The 12,560-nt window shown below is 40.4% G+C and overlaps 1 protein-coding gene across 7 annotated transcripts in view; it reads right to left on the reverse strand.

Moving 5' to 3' along the window:
- XPO4 (exportin 4) overlaps positions 1–12,560 on the reverse strand; it is a 104,955-nt gene that overhangs the window by 17,851 nt on the left and 74,544 nt on the right. For all 7 annotated transcript variants that reach the window (XM_026454212.2, XM_026454210.2, XM_026454209.2 and 4 more), the window contains 4 exons: positions 2,494–2,670; positions 1,794–1,936; positions 1,141–1,286; positions 159–336 (listed from right to left, as the gene is read on the reverse strand). In XM_026454212.2, coding sequence (XP_026309997.1) covers positions 159–336; positions 1,141–1,286; positions 1,794–1,936; positions 2,494–2,670 — 644 coding nt within the window. The remainder of the gene's footprint in view (positions 1–158; positions 337–1,140; positions 1,287–1,793; positions 1,937–2,493; positions 2,671–12,560) is intronic.

Here is a 12,560-nt window from a genome sequence, read left to right on the forward strand (position 1 = left end):
CTTGCCATCCTTGTGTATTTCAAGGCTTCTCCAAGTTTTCATTTTTTTTCATGTATCAGATTTACAACGTGCCTATCACTCCAGTCATCTACCCATCAACTCAGAATTTATAAAACAGTATAAAAATTACAAGAGCACAGCTATAGAGTTTATATTACCTAATCACAGAATCTGTTCTGTTGTACCCTGGGATGGAAGAAGCCTTTTCTCCTGGAGATCCCAAAATTTGAAGTGTTGTATTAATGTCAACTTCAGATGAATGCTTAATGGAATATTCCATTATTTCTGGAGGTATTAGCGGAGTCTCTCCCTGAGTATCATCAGCTAAGAGGTAGCCTTTAGTTTAAAAAAAATTAAAAATGAACACTTAACAAATCTACATTTATCAAATGGTACTATAAATGTTTTCAGTTTTATTTGATTTAGATACATCATATAAATTGATGTAAATTATAAGTGTTAACCTGTTAATTTCAAGTTTATGCAAAAAAACTTTCTACGTCTCAGATAAGTAACCCTCAAAAATACAGAAAAGGACAAATGTTTTATTCACCAATTTTGTAATTCATAGGGGCTTTTTAATCTACTGTCTTAAATAATTTTCAGTACTGTATTCTGTAAAGTCAATAGAAATTCTGCTACTATCTATATTAGAAGTCAATATTAGGGAATTCATTTTCAAAAGTCAAGATTTTTTCCTTATTATTTAAAATATGGAAACACTAACAGTATGGTGGTTAAAAAAGAAATTCCTAAGAGTCAGACTGCCTAGATTTACATTCTGGCTCCAAAAATTAACAGCACTGTGACAATGGGCTAGTTTCTTATACTCTCAAAGTCCCAGCTTCTTCATCTATTAGTTGGGGATAATGATGATGATGATGATAACAGTAATACTACGTAGCAATACTAATTCAGCGGGTAAAATGAGATCCGTAAAACATTTGGTATGCAATAGCACTGCATACATATTAGCCAGTATTTTTTAAAAATGCATCCATAGTTCTATGACAGAAAATAGCTGTATCCAAATGTTATCCAATATTGTATATACACTATTGTTTTTCATATATGAAGCTTCTTTTAAGGCTTGAACTGCCCAGTTGGCAATTACATTTTAAAAAGAAACCACCAACCAACCTGTAACTAAAATAAGCCAGTGAATATCTTCATAGAGATCATCAAGCATTTTGTTGTCAATAGTGCTTGAACCAGGTGAAGCAAGTAATTGTTGCTGATGTCGTTGTAACTGACCATGGAGTCTGGTTACTCTTTCTTCTAATAAACTAAAAGAGGAGAAAACAGTAGCTTCATAAAGTTCAATAAGCAAAGACATGGAACAACTTACAACTTCCATGTATCAGACAACACGAATTAAATGTTAGCGTAAAAACACATACAGAAACATTATAGTACACAACTGTTCTCAAAGCACTACAGGAATTATGATTTATTTTTTATAACATAGAATTAAAACACTGCTTTACAAACAATCAAGGTTTACAACAGGCATCTGAAAACTGGTTACTCCAAGTTTGTACTGATATGGGTCAAATCATTTCTCATACCATGCTTTCCACAATCTCTCTGCCATCTATGCTGTAGTGCCTGGGCTCCAAATGTCGAAGCCACGGAACGCACCATGAGTGTGTTTCTGTCCATTGTTCCAGTGTGTTCCAGTGTGCTGGGACACGGGGTGGGGGCGTTTAAAGTCCTTAAACACTTTAAGTGCTCTCCAGGGAATTGTGAATAGAGAATATTTGCTCCATGGGGTTTCTTTGGACTGTGTGTACCTTGTCAGAAGAGGTATACAGTGTTCTGCAGCAATTCTTCCTAGCATTCCTACACTGGCCAGTTGATCAGAAAACTGGTCTCGATCATCCTCTTGAAGTTCACTTATTTCTTCCTCCTCACGAGAGGCCACGCCATTGGCAGTCTATTGCAAGTGAAAGCGATAAACAATGAGGAACTGCATTACCTATTCAGCGTGCACTTCTGCAGCTCCACAACACAGCTTAGACAGCTTAGCACTGCAGAGCAAAAGGAGAGCAGGACACAGCCAACCTTGGAGCACAGCTATCTACTAACTCCCTTCTAACAAGGCTGACAGCCGGGAGAGTTATCAAAACAGGGAAACATACAAGAGCAAGAAGTACAGGAATCACTCCATGGTGATCAACACAACTAACTGCACGCCCACAACCCACCTCCCACACGGGAGAATTGAACTTCTGCCACTGAAAAGACCAGACATCCAAGGTCCAAATTATTCATATCTCTTGACAGCTAGACAGAAAGAGGTGGGTAACTGAAAAGGAATATATACAAGCAACATCCCATATAATAAGAACTCAGAGAACAAGGCCACTTCTGCTCCCAGCAAATCTTCTGAGGGAACCCATCCTGAATTTCTGGCATTATATAATGTGTAACACGGTGAAATATAGCCTATGATGAAATAGACTGTTAATTACCATCTTGCGTAAAACTCACCAAATTTCTTGTGCCATCTGGAGCGGCTAGGTGGCACTGAATATAGGAATTGAAAACTTGAACTGCATGTTGGGTAAAAAAGCCTTTATGGAAATGTTTGTCATCTTGAACCAAAGTTAACCAGGACTCCAACAATTTATCATATGCTTCCATGTATACCATGTCATCTTTATCAAGCTAAAAGAAAAGAACATTCATAAAACAAATGTTCAGAGAACGACAAATGGCATTATAACAAGTCATACAAACACATACAAATAGTTTAAGTTTTTCCTTTAACAGAGCTTCCCAATTATTAATAAGTTCTTACTGAACTTTCTAAAATCTTTCTAAGTTCAGTCTAAGTAAGTATTAGGCAATCTGGAATTAAAGTTTATTTTAAAAACCAGCTGTTCAGTGTTATGCGTAACATGCATTCTTCAAACAAAAATAATATTAACATTTTCTGTAGTCAAGAAGAGAATTGTTAAAATAAAAAAAAAAATTATACACCCTACACACGTTAAAATGGTTTTAGAGAAACTGAAGAATGATGAAAACAGACTGAATCAGCAGGTGTAAGAATATGTGGGGAGAACTCTACCAGTGCTCCTTAACAAGAAATAACTTACAGTAAAAAAGAACAGCAAATCCTATACAGTAGAAAAGCATTAAGTATCTTCAAAGAAATGTAATACCCACTGACTCAACTCATAATATTAGAGAAATACCTAAAGTGTCCCATACTCAGAGAAAATTCAGAATTTAACAAGCACAAATACTTTGTAAATGTGGAAATAAATTTCTCCCTCTTTTTGGTTCTCCGTCTTTCTGGTTCACTGCAGTTAGTTTTTCTTCTTACAAAGGGAGCACATGTGGAAGACTTATAAAAAGAGACGAGTAGATGAGAAGATGAGGGAAAGTAAGGCTTCTCCCTGCCCAAAGCTCTGACTGGCTGAATAGGCCTCTCCACAGGCATGGTACCGGATGTAACTAGACCTGTACAAGATCCACTAACGAGACCACGAGGCTGTATACGCTTCAAGGTAGTCACAGTGAAATTGTTTACCTTGTTATTCCTAATTTTCCTCTTTCCTATTCTTTCTTCTTCATTTAGCTACTATTACTGAATTAAAGTGTTACACCTAAACTATACCACTGAGAATGAAGAGAAAAATTATCAGAGAAAAAGGTAGGATGACAATGTACATCACCAGGCTGTTTCATAGAGTTACTTGTGGTCCAAGATCTCCCTGAATGGAGCTAACATTTGGCTAAAAGGTCACTCTAGTTTAAAACCCTGCAAAGGTCAGGAGGCAAGAATGAGCCCGGCATTTATACCACTGAGAGAGAGCCGGTGGACCTGGAGCAGACAGTGGCAGGTCCTGATATAACACAGGGTGAGAATGGGGGCTGGCAGGCAAGGAACAGACCAAATGCCTTGATAGGCTATGACAAGGACACTAAGTTTTCTTCCAATTGCAGCAGGAAGCCACTGCAATGCTTGAAACAGACAGAACACTTTTTTTTTTTTGTTTTTGTTTTTTTTGAGGTGGAGTCTCGCTCTGTCACCCAGGTTGGAGTACAGTGGTGTGATCTCGGCTCACTACAGTGTCCGCTTCCTGGGTTCAAGTGATTCTCCTGCCTCAGCCTCCTGAGTAGCTGGGACTACAAGTGTACACCATCATGCCCAGCTAATGTTTGTATTTTTAGTAGAGATGGGGTTTTGCCATGTTGGCCAGGATGGTCTCGAGCTCCTGGCCTCAAGGGATTCGCCTGCCTCAGTCTCCCAAAGTGCTGGGATTACAGGTGTAAGCCACTGCACCTGGCCAGATATAATTCTTTAAAGGAAAATCACACTGCTTACACTGCAAAGTATAATGGTGCCATGGACCAAGGTAGAGATGATGGCAAGTGGCCCAACTGGGTACAGATTTTGGAGAAAGGGCTGACACTGGAAAATGACCTGAGGCAAGACAGAAAACAAGGCAGGGGCGGGGCGGGGAGTTTATCCTGAGAGCTGGGAAGATTCCTACAATACAGAAGGATGGAGGTGTTGGACAGGCCAATGTGAGATGATGCACACTGGGAGATGAAGGCCTCTCGGTCTCGCTTCTTTTGGACGTGTTAAATTTTAGATCCAAAATAGGAATCCAACTGGGAATGTTCTGTTAACTGTTTGATGCGTGTCTGGAGTTCAGGAAAGAGATCAGGGCCAGAAACACAAATTAGGGCGCCATCAGCACACAGAGATCTAAGTGTTTATTTTTAAAGTTGCAAACCCAGAAACATCCACTTAGAAGATGTTGATTAAGAATAAGGAGGGGCGGCCGGGCGCGGTGGCTCAAGCCTGTCATCCCAGCACTTTGGGAGGCCGAGGCGTGTGCGGATCACGAGTTCAGGAGATCGAGACCATCCTGACGAACACGGTGAAACTCCGTCTCTACTAAAAATACAAAAAAATTAGCTAGGCGAGGTGGCGGGCGCCTGTAATCCTAGCTACTCGGGAGGCTGAGGCAGAAAAATGGCGTAAACCCGGGAAGTGGCGGAGCTTGCAGTGAGCCGAGATCGCGCCACTGCACTCCAGCCTGGGCGACAGAGCAAGACTCCGTCTCAAAAAAAAAGAAGAAGAAGGAGGGGCCGGGCATGGTGGCTCATGCCAGTAATTCCAATACTTTGGGAGGCTGAGGCGGGTGGATCACCCGAGGTCAGGAGTTCGAGACCAGCCTGGTCAACATGACAAAACCCTGTCTCTACTAAAAAGACAAAAATTAGCTAGGCATGGTGGCAGGAGCCTGTAATCCCAGCTACTTGGGAGGCTGAGGCAGGAGAATCGCTTGAACCTGGGAGGCAGAGGAGAGACCCACACTTATATAAAAACTACATATGGTAGATCATTGAGGATGAAGGACTATTCAATAAATGTTGGAGAAAAACCTGTTATCCACATGGAGAAAAACAATTTGCACCCTTACTCGATTAAATTCTAAGATGTTAAAATCATAAAAGGCAAATTTTAAAGAATTTAGAAGAAAACACAGGAAGGGTAGGCGTCTTTACATTAGAACCAAAATTACAAATCATTAAAAAACAAAAAACAACTTTCAACTACATTAAGATGAGGAACGCTTGTTCTTCAAAAAATATGATGAAGTCAAAATGCGATGTGATATCCAGCACTAGGTCCTGGCACAGGAAGAGGACACTGGTGGAAAACTTGTTGAAATCCAATAAAGCCTGCAGTTTAGTTACTAATAACATGCCAATGTTAATTTCTTAGTTCTGACAAATGTACCATGGCTACAAAAGATGATACTATTAAGAGAAAACTGGGTACAAGGCACATGGAAACTCTCTGTACTGTCTTTGCAAATTTTCTGTAAATCTAAAATTACTCCAAATTTTAAATACAGGAAAAAAAAAAAAGAGACGATAAAGTGAAAAAGGAGCCATAAAAAAGAACAGATCTGTGTATTAGTTCATTCTCTCACTGCTGTAAAGAATTACTTGAGACTGGGTAATTTACGAAAAAAAGAGATTTAACTGACTCACAGTTCCACAGGCTTAACAGGAAGCATGACTGGGAGGCCTCACGAAACTTACGATCATGGTGGAAGGCGAAGGGGAAGTAAGCATGTCTCAGCAGGGCAGAGCAGGAGAGACAGAGCGAGGAGAGAACTGCCACACACTAGCATGAGAGCAGCATGGGGGAAACCACCACCCCCATAATCCAATCACCTCCCACCAGGTCCCCACCCCGACACGTGGGTATTACAAGATTATAATTCCACATGTGATTTGGGTGGGGACACAGAGCCAAACCATATCAATCTGGAACACATAACCAACAAAATACTAGTTCTAGAACATACACAGACTTTCTACAAATCAGTAAGGAAAAGACAAACATCCCATTAGGAAAATGGGCATTGGACACGAGCATTTCAAAAGAGGAATCACGGAACTACATACTTAAATATATGAAAAGACGCTCAATGTTATTGGTACTTGGGAAAGCAAATTAATTTGGCAGTAAGTGTTGGTGAGAACATGGATCACTGAGAACTCACATACGTGTAATACATTGGTCCAATCACTTTAGCAAAAATTTAGCACTACTATCTTCTAAAAGTGAACATTTACATACTCTCTGATCAAAAAATTCCACTCCTAGGTTTATACTTTAGGAGAGCTCTCAGTCAGGCATGGTGGCTCATGCCTGTAATCCCAGCACTTTGAAAGGCTGAAATGGGTGGATCACCTGAAATCAGGAGTTCAAGACTAGCCTGGCCAACACGGCGAAACCCTGTCTCTACCAAAAATACAAAAATTTGCCAGGCGTGGTGGAATATGCCTGTAGTTCCACCTACTCAGGAGACTGAGGCAGGAGAATCGCTTAAACCCGGGAGGCAGAAGTTGCAGTGAGCCAATATTATACCACTGCACCTCAGCTTGGGTGACAGAGCAAGACTCTGTCCCAAAATAATAATCATCATCACCATCATCATCATCATCATCATCATCTATCGAATGCTAAGAGCCAGGCACTGGAATATGGAGATGAATAAGATACTTTCTTTCCATAGAAACATCTGTGGCCTGTTTATATACTTAACAAAGCATGTGCTTTACAGCCATCATTTGTTAAGTCTTAACAGTTTATCTTGCCAAAATAAACAGACTGGTAACATATCACAAGAGGAATTTAGAAATAGCATCCTCTGACCCACCCAGTCTCCAAAAAAAAAAGCAGGATATTTTCTAAGACCTATTTTTGTTGTTTTTTAGGTACATATCTAACACATGTTATTGTGGTTTAATTATTCATATACATAAAAGTATTCTAAAAAGTAAAAGTCTTATACGCCTTTCTATCATTAAAAAAAGCTTTCAATAATCCCTCCTATTAACACTCTGATATTAGAACAGAAGATCAGAGGTAGACTGCAAGAGCCTCAACTCACTGGATGGCAATTTACAGTAAGACTATGGACTTCTAAACAGCCTTCTGGTTTCTTTTGGAGATAATGTAACTCATCGAGCAAAGTGTGAGAAATATGGTTGATGACAATTGGCAACTAAATCTTTCAGTCTAATCACAGAAAACTGAAACCTAATCTAGCGCTTTTTCATAATACCCTGGCCCTGCTCCATGGTCACTCTGGCCAAAACCCAGCAGCCAAGGCAGCAGCACGTGCACAGAGATGACTAAGGAGACCAAGCTAGACGCTGTGTGCTCATGCCCTTGGTATTGTCAGGCCTGCTGCCAGAGAGGCTTTGGAGAGGGGCTTAGAGCTTATGAGACTACTTGACCCCACTTTACTCCATCTGGAAATGGAGGGTGGAGAAGGTAATCAAAACATGGTATCAGCACTTATCTCTCAATGCCCATAATTAACTTGGAAGTATATAGAGCAATAAATTTGCAATCCTTTAGTCATAGAAAAAAATACTTTGTTTTGGTAATTATGTTGAATACATAATTCCAAAATAGTGGTTACTTTTATTTATGAAAATGCTGTCAAATGAAGCTTTGAGAACTTTCAATATGTGAAATCTGTCTCCTTTTTGACATCAAATTGAATTTTAGAGATTAAAATCTAGTATCACTACATGATTCCAACTATACGACATTCTAGAAAAGGCAAAACTATGGAGACAGCCAAAAGATCAGTGGTTGCCAGAGGTTGGCTGGCGGGGCAGGGAGGGATACATAGGCAGAACACAAAGGATTTTCAGAACAGTGAAACTACTCTGTGTGATACCTTAATGGTGGACATCATACACTTGTCCAGACCCACAGAACGCAGAACGGCAAGAGTGAACCTTATGTACACTACGGGCTCCGGGTGACGACGATGTGTCAATGCAGTTTCATCAGCTGTAACAATGTACCACTCTCGTGTGGGATGTGGATGGGTGAGGGTGGGGAGACTGCATGTTTGAAGGGGTTTGTATTTTCACCCAATTTTTGCTCTGGACTCAGAACTGCTCTAAAATATAAAGTCTTTATCTATATTTATATTTATCTATATAAATCTAATATCGGATACTGTAAAAATATGAGCTAACTCCCATGCTAGGGTAAGTTATAGATTGTCTTCCTGTGAACAGCAACTAATCATCATTGACAACTCCAAATCCTTTCCATGAAATTGGAAAGCTCTTTCTGTTGATCATCAAGATTATCTTCATATGTAAACATAAATAACATGCGTTAGATAAGTATGTGATTCACAGACAAAAAATGCAGTGAGATGAACATGCGCAATTCATTTTCACAGAAAATCTTATGTCTACAGAATATCCTTCAAAAAGTTCCTTTTCTATTATTCTTTACAACAGTTTAGAAGTGAAAACAGCTTCAACTATCAGAGATTGTAGAAGCTGCAAACAAGTGCCCGAAACACTGGCTGGGAAGTTCACTGGCAGTGTCTGCTTATAGACTCACTTGGCAGAAGTAAGTAATGCAACAAGCACCTGCACGCAATAACAGGAGAGGGAAAAAACACAGGTTAAAAACAACAGAAAAAGGCCCCATTAATATACTACACTACTTCTTAATCTGCGTGGTTGATACATAATTGTTCATTTCATTATTCTTTATATTTTTATAACATAAAACTAGACTTTATAAGAAACATTTCACAATAACTTCAAATTTTACAGGCATCAGCACAACCCCCACGTCCAATGACCAACCACAAATAACATCTGTGCTGCACAGTGTAAAACATTTCCACTGCACTCTAAGGAGCAAGAATTCTGTGAAACTTAACACTGGTTCTGTACTAGGATTGGTAAAGTAGATTTAAACAATCAGAGCTGACTCATACAAGTCATGAAATATTGCATGGTAATATCTTCCAATTAGAATTAAAACATAAAAGTAATTCTTAAAACACTTCTTTTAATAAGAATCTCTGTTTAAGGTAAAATAGTAACTAGTTTTCTTCCAAATACCCTGGTAGAGCTAAAACTATTATTATTATTTCTAAAAAGTATACTTTTAATGTGCAAGGTTTAAAAGATACTCATGGATTTCATTTCATTTCTTCTTCTATCTTTTTTTTTGAGGCAGAGTCTTGCTCTGTCGCCCGGACTGGAGTGCAGTGGCCGGATCTCAGCTCATTGCAAGCTCTGCCTCCCGGGTTTACGCCATTCTCCTGCCTCAGCCTCCCGAGTAGCTGAGACTACAGGCGCCCGCCACCTCGCCCAGCTAGTTTTTTTGTATTTTTAGTAGAGACGGGGTTTCACCGTGTTAGCCAGGATGGTCTCGATCTCCTGACCTCGTGATCCGCCCGTCTCGGCCTCCCAAAGTGCTGGGAATACACTATGGGCTTGATAGTGTATCACTTGAGCCACCGCGCCCGGCCTCTTCTTCTATCTTTTAAGCAGAGGAAATGAATGTGCTTGGTGGGTGGGAGGCGCTCGACAGCCAGCTTGCTCTCTCCAGTATCATCGATTTATTCTTTTATAGCTACAAGAACCGTTTGGTGGGGAGACTGGCAAGGATCTTCAAACAACCCATCCTTTCATGGGTGAAGGTGCCAGGCAGACGACACAGTGACACTGCACCGACACAACCGTCCCAGAGAACAAGTCTTGTTTTCCCTCTTATCACTGAGATATCCCAACATGTATGCTCCCCACTTCTCAGTCTGTAATTTGGCTACAATTTATGGCTTCCTTTTTGTCATATCACCTCGCTACAAAGTAATTACCCAACAAGCCAGAGAAATTGGATTCTGAATCAAGAATGCTGACCTCTAAATACACTCACTCACTCGACACATGGCAAATTTATTTTATTGCATTACATTCTATAATAAACTTCCTAACAACTTTATCAAGTACCTGTGTCATGACTACCTTGTCCTGCTAGTCTTGAGATTAGGCTACAAATACACTAAAACTAGATGTAAGGTTCTTCCTTTATAAATTGTTATTTATCACCATCGCCCTTATACACAACACACACATCAAAATGCATATACAAAATACCTCAATGCTATGAAGGATGCTCTATTCATGTAGCAACATACTGCACGGCTTCACCTACTTGGCTGAACGCAGAATGGTTAATTATAAAAGAAACCAAGAAACAAACTAGAGTATAGAGTTCAAGTCGTATTCTCCATGAATTTCACTGAACCAATTCAAATGCAAGTACTATTATAAATGTTTTATGAAACAGTTGATGTATTAATATGAACAATTATTGATAGAATTTTAATCTTTTTTTTTTTTTTTTTTTTGAGACAAAGCCTTGCTCTGTTACCCGGGCTGGAGTACAGTGGCATGATCTCAGCTCACTGCAACCTCTGCCTCCCGGGTTCAAGTAGTTCTCCTGCCTCAGCCTCCTCAGTAGCTGGGATTACAGGCGCCCGCCACCACGCCTGGCTAATTTTTGTATTTTTAGTAGAGACGGAGCTTTGCTATGTTGGCCAGGCTGGTCTCCTCACCTGACCTCAGGTGATCTGCCTGCCTCAGCTTCCCAAGGTACAGGCGTGAGCCACTGCACCCAGCAGGATTTTAATCTTTAAGGCAATACTTTTTCAATTTCACATTCATTCTCACCTCTTCGGTTCAGCAATAGATAATAATTTGATTTCTGGGTATAATGAAAAAATTCTTGCCTCCAAGAAGCCTAAAGTATTATCAAGAAACCTGCAGCCCCAGAGAAACTTGGCTGAATACTGGAACTGCTCTTTGTGAGCACAGACTCTCAGTTAACTGCAAGTCAGGGTACTCATAAATACGTCTCTTCACTCACATGCTGAAGACACCAAGCAAGGTGGCTTTATGACATGGGTTTCAAAAACACACATTAGTATCAAGAATGTTTCTCCCTACGAAGAGACTCTTTTTCCCTTGCTACACAACATAATCACCATCAAAGACATGAATTCCTATTTGAAAAGATGATAATCTGTATATATTCCTAAACAAACACAGCTCTGAAGAAAGTATTCTCACAGTAACACAAATTCTTACGTGTGAAACCTGTTTGCCTACTGGAAAAAAACTTTCAAGATTTCACAAAATTAAGATTATAAAAATCATTTTAAAAATAATTTTTAAAAATTAGAAATATATTTGGTTCGCACCAAACAAAACCCAACAGTTGTTCTTATGTAGTAAGAGTGCACACAGGCTTTCAATAAAAGCTATTATTTTAAAGGTTCGTTTTTTAAATTATTATTCTACATGTTATTGCGTGTAATAAATTATTGCATACTATGCAGGTCTACCCCTCCCGTGTTTTTTTTTTGTGACGGAGTTTCACTCTTGTTGCCCAGGCTGGAGTGCAGTAGCATGATCTTGGCTCACTGCAACGTCTGCCTCTCGGGTTCAAGTGATTCTCCTGCTTCAGCCTCCCGAGTAGCTGGGATTACAGGCGCCCGCCACCACGCCCGGCTAATTTTTTGTACTTTTAGTAGAGAAGGGGTTTTGCCATGTTTGGCAGGCTGGTCTCGAACTCCTGATCTCAGGCAATCGGCCTGCCTCAGCCTCCCAAAGTGCTGGGATGACAGGCGTGAGCCACCGAGCCCGACCTATACAGGTACTTTTCATGCAGTTAATCCACGTCATAAAGCAGTGGAAGGAATTCGTGCCCTGACTTCACCAATGAGGAAACATGCTCCAAACAGTGAAGCGGCCTGGGCTCTCGCCCTACGTGATTGTTTGGCCCACAGCTGTACGTCTCCCTCAAAGTTCCCATCTTTCCATTCCATGCTAACTCCCGAACTCACTTCTTTAATATGCCTCAATTTATCAAATTTTACTTAAAAGATCATGTCTTGGTCAGGTGCGGTGGCTCACACCTGTAATCCCAGCACTTTGGGAGGCCGAGGTGGGTGGACCGCAAGGTTAGGAGTTCGAGACCAGCCTGGCCAAAATGGTGAAACCCTGTCTCTACTAAAAATACAAAAATTAGCCAGGTGTGATGGCACATGCCTGTAATCCCAGCTACTCAGGAGGCTGACGCAGAAGAATCGCTTGAACCTGGGAGGCGGAGGTTGCAGTGAGCCAAGACCATGCCATTGCACTCCAGCCTGGGCGACAGAGTGAGACTCCATCTCAAA

The sequence above is a fragment of the Piliocolobus tephrosceles genome, chromosome X, assembly GCF_002776525.5.
Source record: "Piliocolobus tephrosceles isolate RC106 chromosome X, ASM277652v3, whole genome shotgun sequence".
In the NCBI taxonomy this organism is placed as follows: domain Eukaryota; kingdom Metazoa; phylum Chordata; class Mammalia; order Primates; family Cercopithecidae; genus Piliocolobus; species Piliocolobus tephrosceles.